Raw genomic sequence first — 21929 nt, forward strand, 5'->3', positions numbered from 1 at the left:
AAAACCATCTAATACAATCCACAATCTGAGGAGAAGAGACAAAATGAATAGAGCCCCTCGGGAAAGGGGACATATACCAAAGAAAATAAAAAATTAGGAAATAGAGCAGTATTGTGATATTATCCTATCCATAACTTAATACCGCATAAGTAACCTGTTTCAATCGGGCTGTGTAGAGATTCCTTTACCTTCCAGGAAAAAACCTAATTGGGCAGGATCAAAGAAAATATATGTATGTTTTTGAAGATTCATATGAGGCTATCTGTGAACCATAATATCAGTCATCATTTTTGGCTCTATGCTCTTCACTTAGACATAACCGTCTAAAAGGCTGGCTTACTAAAGCAGGTAATCTGTACCACAATGAGCTTGGATTACTGTGTGTTTATTTTTATTTCAAATAACAGCAACATATGTGGGTTGTAATGTGAGGTAACATATCGCGGGTTCCCATACTTTAGGCTCTTAAGCATAATTAGTACACTTCCTACACCCACTTTGAGATGATGATGTCACAATTGCATTTCTGGAAAGGAATCATGAGATTTAACTAAGGGATTTAACTAAGCACTAAAAAGGTCAGCATTTAGTGCAAATATATACTGCCTCTGGAGTTAGGTGCAGTTTATAGAATCATGTGTGGGAAGGGACACTAATCAGACCACTGTGTGGACAAACATGTTTATTCACAATATAAATCTCTGTTAGAATTCACACAAGTATACATTTAAATAAAACATATACTGAACTCCAACACGGTCCGTGTTTCGGCCACAGGGGCCTTCCTAAGGAGTATAAAAGTATCCCCGTAGATGGCGCCAAATAACAAAAAAAGAAAAACACGCCAAGGTGCCTGCAGTCTAGTACGCTGCTATCATGGTATTTTTCTTCAAATCGTGATTTTATTGTAGATATCGCACTAGGTAGCAGGCACCTCAGCGTGTTTTCCTCCAAGTTTAACTCAGTTTGGCTTTTTTGGTTATTTGGCGCCATCTACTGGGATACTTTTACACCCCTGAGGAAGGCCCCTGTGGCCGAAACACGGACCATGTTGGGGGTCCAGGATATGCTCTTTTACAAAGGATTTTACATGCCTGCTACATTTAGTTTTATTTAAATGCATACTTGTGTGAATTTTAACTGAGATTTTATATTGTGAATAAACGTGTTTGTCCACACAGTGGTCTGATCAGTGTACCTTCCCCACTTCCTTGTTTTTGTATCTATAGCTTGCCCGTGGGATTGCTTTTTTCCTTTGTATTTTTTGATATATAGAATCACGTGCAACACCTGTCTGCACAACTAACATTTAGATGCAGGCATGCCAATGAAAACCAGGCCTAAATGCCTGCAGCTAAGTTGTGTATGGATCAGATGTATTCTATAACAAAGTACCTAACTTTTAGGAATGCCAATGACCTGCCTATGCTTCTCCCTTGGCCCAGCCACCTTTTGATACCTGTACACTAAAATTTACGTGTACCACTTTATAGAATATGCTTAGGAAGTTGTGTGCGTAAATTCTAATTAGTGTCATTTAGTGCCAATAATTGATTGTCAGTTGTCAATTATGGGTGCTTGCACAATGTCAATTGGCTTGTTAAACAATTAAGGTGCTTGCACAACTTTGGTCGCAGTATACGGAATCCAGGGACTAGAGCAGGGGTGGGGAACGAGGGCTGTAATCCAGTCGGGTTTTCAGGATTTCCCCAATGAATATGCATGAGATCTATTTGCATGCACTGCCTCCATTGTAGGAAAATAGATCTCATGCATATTCACTGGGGAAATCCTGAAAACCCGACTGGATTGTGGCCCTCGTTCCCCGCCCCTGGGTTAGAGTTTAGTGAAATAAGGCTGATCTATTGTGCTATTCAGAATTATGGTCTGTCTAAAACTCAGCTAAAGGGTATTCACTCAACTTTCTATGAAATACATAGGGCCTCAGAGCTGGGTTTTTATTTATCATAGAATGTGATTATTTTCATCTGAGGAATTCAGTGGACATCTCCCTGTAGGAACATTTTCTCGGTCTCATTTATTGTTGCCACTCTGAAATGTCACTAGGGCATAGTTTGGCCTGGCCTGCTCTGAGAAAAATTTTAAGCATACTAGCTATGAGACTGGATGCGTATTTCTGTAAGGGAGAGAGCACCTTGGCTGTTTTATGAAGTTACAGTTTGCGGAGTTACACTAGCGTTGAGATCATAAAAACTGTGACAGGAAACTTGAGCATAATTTGGAGTCTCTGCCTTAATCATATCAAAGAGACATTATTTCTCAAGTGGTATGGGGCATTTTTCTTCTAGTGACATGGAAAACCATAGCAGGCTTCTGAAGCTGGTGGAGCATTATGACGTCTTTACCAGAATTATTAGCTGCAGGTATAATGGTATTTTGAATTATCTATCATTCTAGAGAATACCTGCTGGGTTTTTATTTGTAGTGGAAAACCATCTCTATTCTCTTGTAATAGAAAACTGCTGGGTAATGTATTAGAACTGATTTATTAAATACCATAAACTCTTTGGAGAGCAGTGAAAAATCTAATGTGAAAAGACTTTGATTAGGGTGCAATGGGAGGGGGTTCATTTTTAAAATTTAGTGTAGGAGCAAAATATGAATAATGAAGTAGGAAGATGCAAATTCAAACATGCTTAATAGAGAATGACACGGGGACAAATTTTTCCCCGTCCCCGTGGGGACTCATTTTCCCGTCCCATCCCCGTGAGTTCTTTTTCCTGTCCCTGCCCCATTCCAGCAAGCTCCATCCTCATTTGCACAAGCCTCAAACACTTTAAAATCATGTGTTCGAGGCTTGTGTGGTTAAGGCAGAGCTTACATGAATGGGACAGGGACAGCGACAAAACTCACGGGGACGGGATGGGCAAATTGAGTTTCTGCGGGGACAGGGACAAATTTGTCCCCATGCAATTCTCTAATGCTTAACTTGTCCCTGTGTGTTCTAATTGGAATCTTAACAGTGCATATTTCTTTCATGGCATTAATAAAAGATGTACGCTCTTCCCCCCCTTTTACAAAGCTGCAGTAGTGGCTGCCATGTGGCAAATGCTCCGATGCCCATTAAATCCCTATGGGCATCAGAGCGATTAGCGCAGCAGCAGCTGCTACCTTAGTTATGTAAAAAAGCCCTTTATTTTTTTATATAGGGAAAAATAACAATATTTTTAGAGCATGTAGTGATCTAAAGAATGCCAGTTTATCATGGACTCATCATAGCTATCTGCATTGGATAAGCTCCTTTCCGATCTTAACTTTATTTCATAACCCTTTTCTTTTCTTTTTTTTTCTCTTTCTCCTTTTCCTTTCTCAAATCCCTACCTTATGTGTTTCCCATATTCGTTTCTTTCCTATTTTATATTGTATTTCTTACCTCTCTTCCCCATTGACAATGTAAGTATTGGTAGGTTAAGTCCATGTCTCATATATTGTACCTCCCTGAATGTTTTAAAACCTTTTATTTTGTGTACGTCGCATAGAAGTAAGATTAAGCGATTAATCAAATTTTAAATTTTAAAGACCTAGAACAATTGCTTTCGCCCACTACTTATGAGGAATTTAGGAAACGTCTGAAAACACACCTGTTCCTAAAGTATCTAGACAACTGATCCTCTCTTCTCTCTCCCCTCTATAGCGATTAACTTGTTCTATTGATCACTCTCTCCTCAAAAATGGATTTCCTGTCCTATTAACCCTCTTTCTTCCTCCCCTCTTAAAGTCAATCAATTTGTACCTTTGCTTAATCTTTGTAAACCGCATAGAACTTCACGGTATTGCGGTATATAAGCTGTTGTTATTATTATTATTAATAAATAAAACAAATTGATCAAATTTTAAATAATATGATATTCAGCACTTAACCACCTAAAGTAAAGCAGGCAAAGATAAGACTGTGTTTATGTGATACTATTTGTCTAGTTAACTTGAGCAGTTATGTGCTGAATACTGGATAAATGGCTTTGAGTGTTGATCCCATAGTTGTGGCAGAAGAGATTACTACTACAAGGGTCTGAAACTGTGCAGCAAGACAGACTTATTTAGGAACTGTGTACAGTACTTGCACAAGGATAAAGTATCTAGTGATATACAAGCTTTGTAACAAAACCCCACCCCACTAGAGGATTGGTCCTGCCAATCTGCTGTATTTTTGGTCCTTAGTAAACCAGGGAGATGTTGCTACCATTCTGTGCATATAAGAAAACCCTTATGGAAACCAATACATAAGAATGCAGAAAAATACAATACTAATAACCAAACACACTTCTACTTGTTATCAAAAACAAAACAGGTACATCTATGTAACACAAACACTAATACAGGGGCACTGCAACTGTATACCCAATTTTTGACCACAGAAATGTCCAAACCCAGACCATTGGGACATGGGAGTGGCCATCATTGTGATGGACTGGCCACACAGACATGCCAACAGAGCAGTGGGACACCTTAGAGGGCACTGCTGTGAACTTCATATAAAGAGTCCTAGAAATACATCTCACCATATACCCCTTATAATTTATGGTGAGCCCTCCAAAACTCCCCCAAACCCTACTAGTATGCTTGGTTATCATATACGAACACCCTTTCATGAATCAAGACCATAGGAAGAGTGTGTGCCTCTCAGCTGAGTCTTCCAGGCTGCTCAGGGCTCTAATAGTTGTACAACAAAGGTGTGCCTCCTTTTCCTGCTGCTGATTCCTTTTGATTGTTGTGACAGTGTGCCCTGTTGGAGATAAAAAGGTCAGTTTCCAAAGAGCTGCTGAGCAGAACAGATCATCAGTTAATTTCAGCTGCAAATTCAGTGAGGTCCAGCTGGTCAAACTTTAAGTGGCTAGCAGGCTGAGAACTAGGATTCAGATCTTACTGTAGCTCCTCATGATCTTGGACAAGTCACTTAACTCTCCATTGTCTCAGGTACAAACCTAAGATTGTAAGCCCTCCTAGGACAGGAAATACCAAGTCTACCTGAATGTAACTTGCCTTGTGCTACTACTGAAAAAGGCATGAGTTAGTTATAAATCCCTCATAGCTGGTGTTGCCTTCCTAAACATACCTGGTTAGCACTAAGAAGTGGCTTGAGGAGAGCATTGGGCCAGCTGTGCTATAGTTTGATCTGAGTAGGAGAGATGTGAGGAGAGGGGGGTAGGATCACTCTTGCCTTTTCTGTGCTGGAAAATGGGGAGGGTCCTCATGGCTTGGAGCCCCTTAAATGATCACAGAGTGGGAAGGACTGGGGCAGTTTGACTTTGAGGCTTAGAGGCTGAAGCTGACACTAGGGCACATAAAGCCTCTTACATAATCTCATGATGAGGCTAAAAGAGGACATTGTGGTTTGGAACTCTTGCCATAATCTTTCTGGATCATTATTGGCCTTCGGGTGACTCATGAATAACTCTGTGCATGTGATTTTGAGGGCATCTGATGTTTCCATTCCTAGTAACACAACTGGGTTAGTACCAGCAATAACAAATACAAATTAAGACCGCTGTATTCACACATAGATTCATGACATTTACTGAAATGTTAAACAGCGTGAAGTAATGCATGCTAGAAAATGTTCTCTAACACATTTTAATGCGCATTGATAAATAGGGCATAGGTGCATTGCTTGCCTAAAAGATGCATAGTAATAAAATATAAAGCATGCAAATGCATGCAAAACAGCTTATTACTATGTAAATCAAACAAAGTGGCAGCTTGACCACTAGTGGTAGTACCACAAAACTACCATTAGAAGCTTTTGGTACCATTTTGAACTGGGCACTAGCATGGGGCAAGAATGACTGGGATCACTCCTGTGCTGATCCTACTAGATACTAGGTAGGCTGAGGGGAGGGGGCCTACAGTAAGGGAACTTTTGGTGATTGTAGGGCTTTGGAAGGGTGGTCTTGAATTGGAGGGTATCTTCAAAAAGAATGTCTCTTGACTTGGGGGAGGTATCAGGAGGGGGGTATGTGATTGTGGAGGCCATGGGGGAGGGAGAGGGTGGTGCTCTTTTCCTCAAAGATTGTAGTTCTTACCCTTCTTCCCCAACTGTGTGAAGTTAATCCATTTGTTTTGTTATGTGTTTTATTAACCTATTCTGGTTTTGTTTAGTACCTCTAATTTTAACTTGTTTTTATATAATTTTTTACCTTGTACATCGCCTAGAAACTTGATTAAGCGGTATAAAATTTTTTTTAATAAATTTGAAACTTGAGGAAATTTCATGCCATCTCCTTTAAGATGTGCCCAGGAGATTGCAATGTAGCTTAGCGCTTTTGCAAGATTGTTCACAACCAGCATTAATCATATACTACAGGATTAACAACATATGGTACTGAGTTTCCACGGATTAGTCACTTCCATGGGAAATTAAGATATTGTAAAAGTCCAGCTTGTACCACAGCTTTAAAACTACCACCCTTTTCAGTGAATACATCCCAGGGTATTCTTGCTAGGTTAAAAAAAAAAGTGAATTGGGCTCTTAAAATCAAGCCATGTTGAAACTATAGACATCTATAATATTGTAAATGATTTTGCTTTGCAGGACCGCCGGTTCAGTGACGAAATTGACAAACTGACTGGATACAAGACAAAGTCCTTGCTTTGTATGCCCATCCGAAACAGTGATGGTGAGGTTATTGGTGTTGCTCAGGCTATAAATAAGACTCCTGGAGGCGCCCCCTTCACCGAGGATGATGAAAAGGTAAGATTGAGTTTCTCATTGTCTTCATTCTTTGACCACTTATAGTGAACTGCTTTATCTATGTGTTATGTATAGGCAGTCATACAAAACTTGGAAGAGATTTACGGATTTGCTAGTCATGAAACAACAGCATCTTTGCCACTGTTTCATTTGATGAATATGTCTTCTTTAGATCCTATATGATAAGCATCTTTCTAATGAGGTATGACTATTGGATTGTAAATTACATCAATCTTGAGTTTTCTTCCAATGAGACATGTCAACAGAGTTGAAAGTGACATCAATCTTGGTTGCTTCCTGTATATATGTATAATGGATGGTGAGCATTTTCCTTCTCTGTAGTTCCCTCTCTAATAATTCTTTCTTCCTCCCTTTACCGTTCTATCTCACTAGATGGCTATTTTAGTTTAGACTGTTTGTCTCATTTTTAGCCTTTCAGAAAAAAGCAAAATATAGTACTCACAACACAAAAAAACAGACAAACTGGCAATAGAAACAATTTTAATATGAGTACTACCATGTGAAAATATGGCAGACTCAAAATTACATTTCTGACATTGCCTTGAAGAAAATTTTCTGCTGAAAACCATGTTAAATAAGCAACTACCAAAAAAAATGTCAAAGATACAGTTCTAGAAGAGTATAAGATCATATCCCATACTGAAAAACGTTAAGAACTACTGGTATTTCCACAAGTTTGCTAAAGTTCCCAAGAGGTGTGGAAGGCAGTTATTAAGCGCCAGTCATTAAATAATAGAAGCCTCAAACATTCACGATATATCAGTCTCCAACTTACAACAACCTTAGGTTTAGGGCTCCTTTTATGAAGCCGCGTTAGCGGTTTAATGCGCGTAATAGCGCGCACTAATTTGCTGGCCGTGCTAGCCGCTAGCTTGAGCAGGCGGTAGTTGTTCGGCTAGCGCACACTAAAAATGTGTGTGCGACAAAGCCGCTAACACGGCTTCGTAAAAGGAGCCCTCAATGTTTTAAACTTTTATGTGGTGTTTTGGGTTTGTTTGCACTGGAGTTCTGGAGGATAGTTTTAAAACATTATTTTTTGTTGTTGAGGTCTTTTGGGGTGTCTCTGAGGGGGCGGGTTAAGTTCTTTTACTAAGCCACAATAGAGATTTCTCCCATGGCCTGGAGCACTATATGCTCTGACACTCATAGAATTCCTATGAGCATCGGAGCATTTAGCGCTCTGGGTCACAGTAGAAACCTCTACGATGGCTTAGTAAAAGGGGATGGGAGGAATTTGTTATTTTGTTAGTTTTATTCCGTTTTTAAGGTTTCGTTCAAAATAAGGCTTCTGAATGGGCATTTTGCGCTCTTGTTGATGGAGGGTGTAGCAGGTGCCATTTTTTTTATTGTTTTCCAAGAGGATGTCAGGGATTCCGGTACAATTTTGTCTACTTTTATGTGAATAATGTGTAGCATTTAGGAAATGTTTATTTTTAAAATCTAAAATTATAGGGTTGTTGATAAAGATGTGCTTAGGTGGCACAGTAATTTGGGTAACACTCATATTCTTTGTGTTTATGGAAAATGTACTTTTACCATTCATTCCTATGGGATTTTGTACTTTCAAAATGGAATTTGTGTCAATATTTCATGCTTTAAAATATACCTGTAGGATCTGCTTGGGAGTATCTAATACAAGTGAGGTAGCATTCAAGTTTCAAGTTTTATTTTATCTCGATGGATCGCTTATTTACTTTACTAAGCGATTTACAAATTTAAAAAAAGGTATAAGCATATACCAATTTAGTCATTAAATATAATGGGTTTAACTGACAGACTTACAAACTAAGGAGATGTTCCCCTGACCATTGTGCAGAAGAACTGAAGACTTGAGAGGGAGCAGAAATGTGTCTGTGAGGCTCTGACAGGATAAGTGTAAAAGAGAGAAAAATTAACCCTCCCCCGCCACCCTTTAATTACTGGCCATGGTCGTAAAAGCTCCGATGGTTATTGAATTCCTATGAGTGTCGGAGCTAATACCGCCACGGCCGGTGATAAAGAAGCCTAACGCTGCTTTTGCAGTGAGTGATTAGGGGGTGACAGTTTAGTAGATCCATTAAGGGAAAATTGAATTTTCCTCAGAATTTTGAATGCTTTTGTGTGAAAGCTTATATTTGGAGTTTGAATGAAAGAATTATGAAAAGTGGTTTTAATGGTTTTTAAATTAAATGAATGCTTTTTTATCATTTTCATCACATTCTAAGTCCTCTAAAAGAAAATTCATATGCTAAAAGGAGTCCAATTCTTAATCCATAGTAAGGCATTACCTCCTATCCCAAGGCTTTCTAATTTCCTCAGAAGTCTTTCATGAGGTACTTTGTCAAATGCCTTTTGAAAATCCAAATACAAAATGTAGACTGGCTCACTTTTATATCCACTTGTTCATTCACCCCTTCAAAGAAATGCAGTAGATTGGTGAGGCAAGATTTCCCTTGACTAAATCCATACTGGCTTTGTCTCATTAATCCATGTTTATGTATATGTTCTGTCATTTTATAATAGTCTGAACCATATTGCCAGGCACTGACGTCGCTCACTGGTCTATAATTTCCCGGAACACCTCTGGAACCCTTTTTAAAAATTGGCATTACATTGGCCACCCTACAGTCTTCTGGTACCATGCTGGATTTTAAAAATAAATTATTAACAATAGCTCTGCAAGTTCATTTTTCAATTCTATCAGCACTCTGAGATGTATACCATTCGGTCCAGGCAATTTGCTACTGTTCAGTTTGTCAAATTGACCCATTACATCTTCCAGTGTTACAGAGATTTGTTTCAGTTTCTCTGGCTCCCACATTGAATACCATTTCTGGCAGCAGTATCTCCCTCACGTCTTTGATAAAGACTGAAGCAAATAATTCATTTAATCTCTTTGCTATGGTCTTTTCTTCCCTGAATACCCCTTTTACACCTCTGTCACAAATTTTCATTGCTGTGACCAGCCTGCCTGGAGATCACCCTTTAGCCATCCTACCTGATTGTTGACATCATTTCCTTTTTAAAACCCAGCTTTGCTAATTGATTTTACTACTTCCTCTGGCAACAAATTCCAGAGCTTAATTGTGTACCAAATGAGACAATATTTTTCCAATTTGTTTTGTTTTAAATGTGCTACTTACGGTACAGACATGTCCCCTAGTCTATACAGTTTCAAAGACTAAAGAACTGATTTTGGCCCAGATTCTCAAAAGTTTAACACTGTCGCTAAACTGTTTTCTGATATTTTAGCATGCATGCATTCTAGCAGTGGATTATCAAAACGGCTTATCTCTGTTTTAATGAGGTTTCTAGCAGTCTCCGACATTGCCATGCAAATGGGTTCTTCAACATTAAAATGAGCACTCCAGTGGATTCTTTAAAATCGCCGAGCCATTCTCCAAGAGCAGCGTTGGCTTTTGGCGACAAAAATCAGCGACTGGTCTAGGGGTGCCGGTACAGTGACAGAACTAGAAAAGCCATTTTGAGAAGCAAACCCCCCCCTAGCAGTGGGAGAGATGCCCATTCTCTCCTGCTGCCACACAACACCCCCTGGCAGCAGAAGAGATGCCCACTCTCTTCCGCTGCCACACAACACCCCCCTGCAGCGGGAGAGATGCCCACTCTCTCCCGCTGCCAAGCGGCACCCCCCCCCCCCCCCGCATTGAGAGAGATTCCTACTCCCTCTGGCCAGCTTGCCCACCTCTTCCAAAATGGGCTTTCCCCTCTCAGGTGCATCCTAGGATGCACTGGGAAAGCGCCTAAAGCTCTGATTGGCCTGCACAACCCATAGGATGCCTTAAAGAACATGGGCCATTCAGAGCCCCAGGCCCCTCTCTAGTGCATCCTAGGATGCACTGGGGAGGGAAAGGCCCATTTTGGAAGAGGTGGGCCAACAGGCTGGAAGGAGTAGGCATCCCTCTGCTCAGCCATCTAATTAAAGGTACGAGGGAGAGGGATCAGAGGCAGGGGGGGTGTTGTGATGCAGTGGGAGAGAATGGGCATATTTCCCGCTGCTGGGGGGAGGGGAGGTTCGCTTGTAAGCGGGAGAGAGTAGGCATCTCTCCCGCTGCGGGGGGGGAGGGGGGGTTGTTGTGTGGTAGCAGGGTTGTTTCACATGGCAGCGGGAGAGAATGGGCATCTCTCCTGCTGCAGGGGGGGTGGAGGTGGTATTGGTTGGCAGCGGGAGAGATTGAACATCTCTCCCGCTGTTGTTGTGTTGTGGGGGGGGTTTGTGTTTTTTCTGCTTATGTGCTCATCATATGCAAATTTAGCGAGTCTTCACTACTCTCCGCCAACCTCATTTACATGAGTATTTTGTGGGGACTGAGTTGCTTTTTAAAATTCTGAACCAGAACAGCTGCGATAGCAGCCCATCATTTTTTTAATGCAGTTTTTAAAATAATCTAGGCCTTCATGTTTACCTATTTCTACCCGCTAATGATTTTATAGATCTCCATCATATTTCCCAAGCTATCTCTTTCTCAAGCTGAAGATCCTTAACCTCTTTAGCCTTTCTCATAGGGGAGCTGTTCTATCCCCTTTGTCAATTTGGTCCCTTTTCTCTATACAATTTCTAGATTCTCTGTCTTTTTTTTTTTTTTTTTCAGATGCGGTGACCATAATCCTATATAATAAAATGCTAAGCGCGCATGCACACTCTTACCCCGTGTTCCCTGACCCCTGATCTGTCAGGCTGTGGCAGGTAAGAGTACGCATGCGCGCGTCTCCGGACCGGCGACAGGTAACATGCCGCGACTCCCCCCTCCGCCACCGACCCTACCCGGCACATCAGTAACACCCATTGACCCTCCCAGCCAACCCACTGCAAGACGAACACAAACCTCCTGGCTCCAGCAGCGTCCGAGGCACAGTAAATACGCTGCTTCGCGTCCTTCTACTGGCCTAATTTCCTCTGCCGCGTCATGGGCCAAATTTTTTATTAAGATATGTAGGGGTCATTTTATTAAGGTATGCTAACCGATTTAGCGTGCGCTAAATGTGCTCCTTAATAAAAGGACCCCTTAATCTTAGTAGAAGTATAGGGTTACCATCTCTCCAACCCACACGCCGGCTCTGTGAATTAAACAAAATAAATTTTAAAAAACTTTTCCTCTCTCTTTTAGGTCCTAGTTCACGCTTGCTGTCTAACACCAGCTCTGGAGGGTTATAAATGTGTTGTTTTCCTTTTAGTTTGCAGTGAGAATATATTCAAGCAAGCTTCCTAGCTATTAATAATAATAATTCAAATTCCACATGCTTTCCATTTCGTTCAAGTTTCATACTCTGCAAACTTCAGCAATCTGCTGCCTAGGTCCGAACACCGCCCACAGGAGCCTTTTTATAAGAGCACACCCTGTTCTCCTGAAATGTACCTGCTGGCTGAAGGCCAAGGTGTTCTGTGCTCCTCCTTTTCCAGTACCTTCAGATCAAAAAGGCTTGTAAGCGAGCCCCTTCTCGGGGCACTTAACGTTTTCCTGTATCGTGGGGCGCAGGGGGTAGGGACCCCTCGGCGTGAGATGATCGCAGCACTTGGGGAGAGAATGCCCAGCAAAGGCTCTACAGTTGGTCCCCGCAGCACGTTCCCTCTGCCGCGGTCCTGCCTCTCCTCTGACGTACAGGACCACAGCAGATTGAACATGCTACTGGCTACGGCAGCCTACAAGGATTGCTATGGCTGACCAGTGATCCTCTGCAGGCTGCTGATGCGGCGCTTGTACTGGCGGGCCAGCTTAAGTTGGCATTTCTGATGCAGCGCTTGTACCAGTAGGCCAGCTTAAGTGGAAAGTTGAGTATGTCTGGTGGGCCAAATTTTACTACACCGCGGGCCAGAGTTTGACATATCTGTCCTAAGGTTTCATATAGATATATGGTGACTCACAAAAAGGCTATTGTTCTCTAACAGAAGCTAAAGAAGGGCAGGTTAAAGCCTTCTGGCTGTAGCTTGTCTCTCTAGGAGAAGCCAAGCACTCTGGGAGCTTGAGTCCACAGAACACACTCTGCCCACATGCCTAAGATTAAGCCTCCATATACTTATCTCATACAAGAAATTGCACACATGAAATGGGGGGCAGAACAATATTTATTAAATATCTAATAAAGTAACAAACAAATCATCCAACCACAAATTACAAAAGCAAATTTATTATAAAAATTAGGATGTATATGTGTGAGCATTAGCCTCTTTTTTGGTTCTCTCCATAGAGTAACGGAGACATTGTATTATTCTCTGTTTAATTCTCCACTTCTTTCTTAATAAATTTTAATATCTTTTTTGCTGCTTTAACCAGTGCCCTACCTGAATTATATATTTGTAATTATAATCCTAAACAAGGTGGATTTTCTTTTTGTTTCTGAAAATGATGCACTAAAATAAACTATGAGGGGGGGGGGGTGCTGAAAAGTTCTCAGCCCAACCAAGAAGAAAATGACGTGGATATGGTTCAATCAATGATCTGAAGCAATGTCAAAACATAGAATTTTGTTTCTGCAAATTGGCATTTTACGAAATAAGATAACACTCTCGTCAGCTACAGTGGCAAAATAATGCTCAGAATTTAGGAAGTTGGTTGGTTGACCTGAGAACTTTACAGCACCCTCTCGTATATCCAAAAATAATACTTTCCTTACTAGCTGGTGAAAATTCCCTATTGTAGACCATGCCTGGCCTGATTGGAGCCACCATGGATTTTGACTGCTGGCCATGCTGGGTCTTCTACTAGTCTGCGTAGTGGCCTTTTTCAGGTTTGCCTAGCATTTTGTCCTTCTATCATGAGGACCCGTGCATCTGTCAGAGTCATGTGAGCACAAATGCCAGTAGGTGCATATGGCTGGCTCCAATAGACAGATACATAGGCCTAGATTTTAAAAACAGTGCTATTAGGAAGGTACCAGTAAGCGCTCTACCAGCACCTAAGTTAATTTTAAAAAATAGGCTATTAGTGGCATGGTAATTGACCGCACTGTTAAAAAACCAATGAAAAGCAAAAGAAAAAAGGTAGGTTCCCTGAAGCGCCTACAAAACACAGTGCCAAAATCGCATCTATGCAGATGCCTGGTGGCATCAAATGTCAAGAGGCGTGTTTATGGGCAGGGTAGATGTTCGGTGCCACTAAGCTTGATTCTGCATCAGAGGTAGGTGCCATAAATGTAGGCCTTTAAAATCCTGGCCTACATTTCTAGCACCTACATTCAACACAGGCTGCCATTCTGAAAACAGCGCTACAATCTGAGTGACACACCACTGGCACCAGTTTTTCAGGCACCTTACAGCATCACTTTTAGAATCCAAGCCATACTGCCTTTTAGAAACCTAAGCATATCATATACATATAGATAAAATGTAGTACCAGAGCCAGCTCAAGAGCACTGTGAAATATCATGGGCAGACTGGATGGGCCATTTGGCCTTTATCTTCCATCATGTTTCTATTAATCCCATGCCACTGGAGTATGCATCTGTGTCTTAAGCTGGTAAAGAGACATCAAAGTTCATCCAACATCATGTGTAATTTTTTTTTTTTTTGTTCAATTTTATTGTAAGCTCTTTCTTCAGCAAATAATATTCTTTGAGGCAGACTAAGAAGTGCAATTTTGTATTGCCCATATTTTCCCACTGTGACTTTAAAAATTGTTTCTAGTAGTCTTTCCATTTTCTGTGTTGTTTTCAAACCTCTTACAATCCAGTGTTTGCAGTACCGTATTTTCGCGGATATAACGCGCGCGTTATACGTGATTTTACGTACCGCGCATACCCCTCGCGCGTTATATGCCTGAGCGCGGTATACAAAAGTTTTTAAACATAGTTCCCACCCCGCCCGACGCCCGATTCACCCCCCCAGCAGGACCGCTCGCACCCCCACCCCGAACGACCGCTCGCACGCGCTCCCACCCGCACCCGCATCCACGATCGGAGCAAGAGGGAGCCCAAGCCCTCTTGCCCGGCCGACTCCCCGACGTCCGATACATCCCCCCCCCCGGCAGGACCACTCGCACCCTCACCCCGAAGGACCGCCGACTCCCCAACAATATCGGGCCAGGAGGGAGCCCAAACCCTCCTGGCCACGGCGACCCCCCTAACCCCACCCCGCACTACATTACGGGCAGGAGGGATCCCAGGCCCTCCTGCCCTCGACGCAAACCCCCCTCCCCCCCAGCCGACCCGCGACCCCCCCTGGCCGACCCCCACGACCCCCCCCCCCCCCTTCCCCGTACCTTTGGAAGTTGGCCGGACAGACGGGAGCCAAACCCGCCTGTCCGGCAGGCAGCCAACGAAGGAATGAGGCCGGATTGGCCCATCCGTCCTAAAGCTCCGCCTACTGGTGGGGCCTAAGGCGCGTGGGCCAATCAGAATAGGCCCTGGAGTTTTAAAGGCATTCCACATAAAAAAATACACGACGGACTACTTGCCATGCAAGGAGCGAAACTAGACAGCCACATCTCCAATTTACTGATCTGAGCAGCAAACTACAAAACCTTCAAGAGGGAAATAAAAACCAGGTTATTCAAGAAATATATCAAGACAAACTCATGATATAACCAATAACTTCCCTCAATGACCAGACCCCAAATGTTCCAACCAATAGCTTCCCTGTAATATTCTGGATATGACCAGAATCTCATCCTTTTGTAATCCACCTAGAACTGCAAGGTATTGGCGGAATCAAAGAAACTAATGTAATGTAATGTTTTACTAAATTGCAGAAGAGCTTCTTACCACGGGCCAGTGAGGTAAATGCTTCAACGTTCATAGGAATTGAATGAACACTGGAGCATTTACTTCGCTGGCCTATGGTAAGAAACAGTTTAGTTAAAGGAGCCCATAGTTAGCCTGTGACTCAACTGTTTGGGTAGGCTGAAGCAAATTAGGGCTTCCCAAACAATGGTTCATGACTAACATGACCATTTATTTTTTTTCCTCAAAACGGGACAGGTCCCCCGGATCCTCCCCCCGATCCCGAACCCCATTAAATATAGTGCAAAATATAGACAGCAGATATAAATTCTCAAAACTGACACATTTTGATCATTACATTTAAAATAAAATCATTTTTCCTACCTTTGTTGTCTAGTGATTTCATGAATCTCTGGTTGCACTTCCGTCTGACTGTGCATCCTTTCATTTCTTTCTCTCTCCTTGCCCCCCCTTTCATACTTTGTCTTTCCCTGCCCCCTTTCTTTCTTTCTGTCTTTCTTTCTCTCTCCCTGCTCCCCCAAGCCACCCTGCTTCCCCTGCCGTCAAGCCACCCTGCCGCCCGCCGCACCCGCACCTCCCGCCAAGCCAAGCCACCCTGCTTCCCTGAAGCAGCAACACCAAGGTGCATGCGGCGACTGCACTGCACAAGCACCAGGCCTACAAGCCTTCCTCCCCCCCCCAATGTCAATTTTAACGTCGGAGAGGAAGTTCCGAGCCAGCCAATCGCTGCCTGGCTGGCTTGGAACTTCCTCTCTGACATCAGAATTGGGGGGGAAAGGCTTGTAGACCTGGTTCTTGTGCAGTGCAGTGGCTGCAGCGCCTGGCCTGTTGCTGTGTCAGGGAAGCAGGGAGAAGCAGGAAGAAATCCTGGGCTCCGAAAACAGGACATTTCGAGTGTGCTTCGGGACAACAGAACAAGGTAATTAAAAATGGGACTTATGGTCACGTTATTCATGACCCCAATTGGGGTCACAAGACCTGCATTTCAAGTTATGACCTGGGTATGCTGTGCATGGAAAAGCCATCGGCCCATGCTTCTGAGGGTTCTGTTTGCCTTCAAAATTAGGGTTATGACAACATAAAGTGTGATAAGCACTGCTACACACTATCTCTCATACTTTCTTTCACTCCTTTAGAGTTTTGTCACCTCCTCTCCAGCTCTCTCACTCCTTCTCTATGCCATAGTTTGTAATCACCTGACTCCCAGATCTTCCTCTCATGCTCTGCTCAGCTTCATGGAACGTAAGCTATTAACATAGGAACTTATCATACCTGAATACGTACCACTATTGTAAGACTATATATATATTTCTAGTTTCATTATAAAAATGATAGTTAAGTCTTTCTCTCTCCTGTTATCATCTAGCAAGCAACTTAGATTGTAAACTTTTTGAGAAAGGGACTTTAGCCACACTGCCAAACCTTTTTCTCTTTCTTTCTTCTTCACAATCTACCCACATTGCGCGTTATCTCCCTCCTATCTAGAATTCCCCTCTCCTCTCTCAAAATGATCTTTGATAGCAGCAGTGGTTCTCAAGTCAGCCAAGCCCTCCCTTAGTCCCACTTTCAAGGGCTCTGCCTCAACAGAGATAACATCAAGCTCCTCAGACAGCAGTAGTATTTGGCAGACAGTTCCAGAACACCCATTCAGGTGGCCCCTGTTCGGCAGCTAGATGGCACTCAGAAATTACAACATGCAAGCCCCAAGAGCATACCTGGTAAATTCGATTGTGCTCACTCTGAGATTAAATGTGAAGAATGGCCTAGTCTCTCACATACACTTTACCTGCATGTTCCTCTCTTTTTGGAGACCAGCACCTGGAGATTTTCTAGGCTTCCTTTTATGAAAGATCTTCATTAGTTGCCTGTGAACCTTAGGGTGAAAAGTAAAATTGTCTGTCTGACTTTTAAATCATTATCAGAGCAAAATACCAATAGCACTAGCTTTCATAATAATCTTTTAAGTGAACAAACAGATTCTAGTGCACATAATCTGACATTTGCTTTCCCCTCTGAAGGGAATTACTTCAAGGAAATACTTGGAACAATCCTTAGCTATCGTAGTGAAAAAATATGGAACAGCTTGTCTCTTCTTCTTAGAAAATGCAGTTCTTTTTTTTACTTTTCGCAACCATTTAAAAACACATTTGTTTTCTAAGAATGGTATATGAAGAGTGTCAAGAAAAGTGTGGAATAACTTGTAAGTTTCATGGCTCCACACGTTAATGACGTTGTTTTGCAATGGATGAATGAGATATTTTGTATGTATATTTTACTATGGGCTCCTTTTATCAAGCCACGCTAGCGGGGTTAACGTGCGCAACGTTTCATCACGCGCTAACCCCAGCGCTGGCCAAAAACTACCGCCTGCTCAAGAGGAGGCAGTAGCGGCTAGCACGGCTGGTGGTTTAACGCGCGCTATTACGTGTGTTAAACTGCTAGCGCGGCTTGATGAAAGGAGCCCTATGTATGTACACTTGCAATCCACCTTGTTAAAGGCGAACTATAAATAATAAACTATAAACTATTCTCTTCTTGGTTTAGCTGAGAACTTTCCTGCCCACGTCCCACCCCCAACCTGCCCCCTTAATCTGTTCGTTCGTCAGGACAGTATCCAAGAGTTTGCGGATGCCGTCCCGACATGTCGTCAAAAAGGAGGACAAGTCAGGCGAAATCCGGATGTCTGGTAACCCTAACTCTCCTCCTTGTGGTGCTTCTCCTCCCCCATATCTTCAGGAGCTGAGCAAAGTGTTTCTCCTTCTCTAACTGCTGGATTAGCTCATTCTGGAGCTGATGCAGAAAGCTACTGCATGGTTAATGAGCGTTCTGCAAACACATTACAATGCAGAAAAAGGTTCATTCAGTACACATGGGTGTACAGCATATTAAAACAAATGGTAATGAGGCTGCTAGGTATTCCTCCACAATGCACATAAGTAAACAGGGGATTTTAATGCATGCGCAACGTGAGAAATTCACTGCTATCTGTAGAATGGTTAATCAAGAGGATTTAATGCCAGTGTTTCCCTATTTGCAACCATATACTATATACCTGCAACTTTAAAATCAGAATGGAAGGTACAGATATGCGTGGAGGTAACAAAAAACTACTGTGGGTAGCAGTGTGCATTGTAATATTGGTGTACAAAGGCTTACAATGCAGGAACTGGTCGGGTGCAGGAGTTAGCTCACTCAATGACTATCAGCACATAGCATATACAGTATAAATCAATGATAAGTAGGATATTAACCATTCTGCCCTGATGCAGGGAAGTTTTGAAGGGAGCACAATGCGAGAAAATTATCAGGCCTGAGGCAGTCGGTGGAGAAAGGCTGGCTCTCCCTCTGCATGGAGCAGAAAAGCTTATCTGATCTCCCCATCTCTTCAAAAACATCGCTGGTAGTCTAGCAGCTCCCCTCCCTTCCCCTGATCTGATCTGACTCAATCACTCTACCCCTGAATTTTTAAAATAATTTCACTGGCATCTAGTGCCATTCACCCTACCCCCAAGTCCCCCAGACATTCCAAACCCTGGTGATGCCTACTTTCTCCTACCTTGAAAATGTGATGTCTGACCTCACATAGTGCATTCTGGGATGACTTGAACAGGGTTGGTCTGCCAAATAGTGGGCTGACTGAACCCATCTGTGTGTGTGTGTGTGTATGGGGAGTCCTGTGGACTTGGGCCTAATGAAGGGGGTGGGTGCTACAAGACACCAAAGAAATGTATTTTTAAGTCAGAGTGGGGGTGCTACTAGACACCAGGGTAATATAATTTTGTACAAGGGGAATAAAGAAAGGGAAGGTTATAATAAAAACAAAAAGGTTGGGGAAGGGAAAGAGTGGAACAAAAGGGAAGGGAAGTCACAGTGAAATTCTGCCCAAATAATTAAAGATATAAGCTAAGAAGTCAAGAGAAAAGGGTGATACATAGCATGAGTAAAGTAAGGAAAAAGATCAAGAGCAGAAAGCCAAAGAAAAATAGTATGACTTCAATTGTGCCTTAAAACTCGCAAGATTTTTTAATGCGGAGGTAGAAGGGTAAGGAATTTCCAAGGGTGGGAGTCATAACGTAGAAAGAGGAATTCCTATGAAAATCGAGAAATAATTGCCTCTGGAATATCAGCACCTGCTATAGGAAAGCCTAGTAGAGGTGCACAGAGGTGTCTTGAGTACCCTGGAGGGTGGACTACTGAACAATAGAGAGGAGGACCCAGGCCCATAAGCCACTCTAACCACAACATTAATGGTGGAAAATGTGAGGCCTCCCCCCAAAACCCTACTGTACTGGCATATAGATGTCACCTGCAGCCATAAGGGCTATTGGCATTATAGACAGGTAGATATAGTGGGTTTCAGGGGTGTTTTGGGGGCTCACCATAACCTATAAGGGAGTTCTGGTGAGATGTTTATGTGGCACCCTTTTTGTGAAGTTCACAGCAGTGCCCTGTAAAATGCCCCTCTGCTCTGTTGCCAAATACCCTCTCACATCCAAAAGGCTTGTTCTGGGTATTTGGGACTTGGATGAATTTTTGGTCAAGAATGTGGTATAAAGATAGATGTAGTGGTGGTCTGGATGATCAAACACCTGGACATGCAGATAGATGATTTTTTGAAAAAAAAAATTAAAAAAAATTAAACGTACTTTTCGAGAATGGATGTTTTGCCACTGCTGACTTTAGGCAACTAGCACCCTACGTCCAAATCGGACTTAGATGTATTTTTTTATTATGGTCCTCCACGTGTTTATGGTATGAATGGTTGCATTATCTGGAGATCTTTTCTGTTTTTTAGATTTAAATATATTTTATGGACATAAAAAAATACAAATTAAAAATAATAAAAGCAACAACAAGCAGCATGAACATATTGTAAATGCAAAACTAAGTAACATGTTCAAATGTTGCGATGTATTTTTCTCACCCCTCCCATCTTTGTCTGACCTACTATCACATAAGGAATAAAGTGAACAATGACTTCAGGTTTATCCTTCTCAGCAGTCATCAAGAAACACAGTCAGACCTGACATTCTATACCAACCCCGCCCCCCAACCATTCACCCCACCTAAACCTAAATCTCTAAATCCCGTGGTGCATCAATGGGATGTAAAAGCAAAGTAGCACCCACCCCCTTCATTAGGCCCAAGTCCCCAAGACTCCCCATACACACGCACACAAACTCTCATACCTTTGAAAAAGGCAAGAGTGATTCCCACTCGCCTTAGTGCCACCATGTTTCAAAATGGAAGCACTTGATGCCGCATAGTGCATCTTGGGATATACCAGATGGGTTCAGTTAGCCCACTATTTGGCAGACCAACCCTGCTCAAGTCATCCCAGAATGCACTATGTGAGGTCAGACATACATACATGGAATATTGCCACACCCTGGGTTTTGTTTTTTTTGTAAATCTTTATTGATAGTGCAATACAAATGGTAAATCAGAAAAACTGCATGAAAACCACTATTAACTTTACAATTATTACATTAAACAATCATTTTCTCCCCTCCTTATCTTAATTATTAAAACAATAATACATATGATGTGATTTCAGCAATATAATAAAATAACTTGACTCTTCAAAATACATTTCCCACCCCCCACCCATCCTCCCTCCCTGGATGTGTAAGGAATCTAATGAAAAAAAGAAAGAAAGAAACATAACCTTAATTATAATGCAATAAAATTAATCAATGGACTCCATACATCATTAACGGACTTATTAGTCCCCCAACGTTCCGCCATCATCCTTTCATACTTATACATGGTACACACAGTTACCCACCAAAAAATAAAATTAATCCTATCATGGCATTTTCAATTATGAACTATCAATTGAACTCCTATTCCTGTCAAGATCAGGACAAAGCGACTTTTATACCTATTTAAAGTAGGTTTAACATGAAGCAAATGTCATATGAGGCAATAATTTGTGGTACGCTGCTTCACACCTTGGGTTTTGACCAGGTACTAGTGACCTGGATTGGCCACCGTGAGAACGGGCTACTGAGCTTGATGTTCTTAAATAGATTGGAGTCTTGGAAGCTCCAAATGCGCCAGAGAGACCAGATTCCTGGAGGCTATACAGCATTGCTTCATGGATCAACTTGTTAGAGAACCGAGAAGAGGGAATGCCACTCTGGACCTAATCCTAAATGGGCTAAGAGGGCCTGCGAAGGAAGTGGAAGTAATGGGACCGTTGGGAAACAGCGATCACAATATGATCAAGTTCAAAATTGAAGAAGGAATACCGAAGGGAAAAAGAACCATAGAGACAACTTTTAACTTCAAGAAAGGAAACTACAAATGATGAGAATAATGGTAAGGAAGAAACTTAGGAACACCTCAAAGAAATGGCAGACTATAGAGCAAGCCTGGTCTTTATTCAAGGACACGGTGATCAAGGCACAAAATCTGCATATCCCAAGATTCAGAAAAGGGTGCAAAAAGAATCGAACAAAAGACCCGGCGTGGATAACCAAAGAAGTGAAGAAAGCGATAGGGTATAAGAAGAATTCATTCA

The 21929-nt window shown here is 42.2% G+C and overlaps 1 protein-coding gene across 1 annotated transcript in view; it reads left to right on the forward strand.

Annotated features, from left to right (window-relative positions):
* Positions 1-21929, forward strand: part of PDE11A (phosphodiesterase 11A) — a 568355-nt gene that overhangs the window by 96873 nt on the left and 449553 nt on the right. Inside the window, exon 2 of the mRNA XM_033946286.1 lies at positions 6551-6709. Coding sequence (XP_033802177.1) covers positions 6551-6709 — 159 coding nt within the window. The remainder of the gene's footprint in view (positions 1-6550; positions 6710-21929) is intronic.

The sequence above is a fragment of the Geotrypetes seraphini genome, chromosome 5, assembly GCF_902459505.1.
Source record: "Geotrypetes seraphini chromosome 5, aGeoSer1.1, whole genome shotgun sequence".
Taxonomy (NCBI): Eukaryota; Metazoa; Chordata; class Amphibia; order Gymnophiona; family Dermophiidae; genus Geotrypetes; species Geotrypetes seraphini.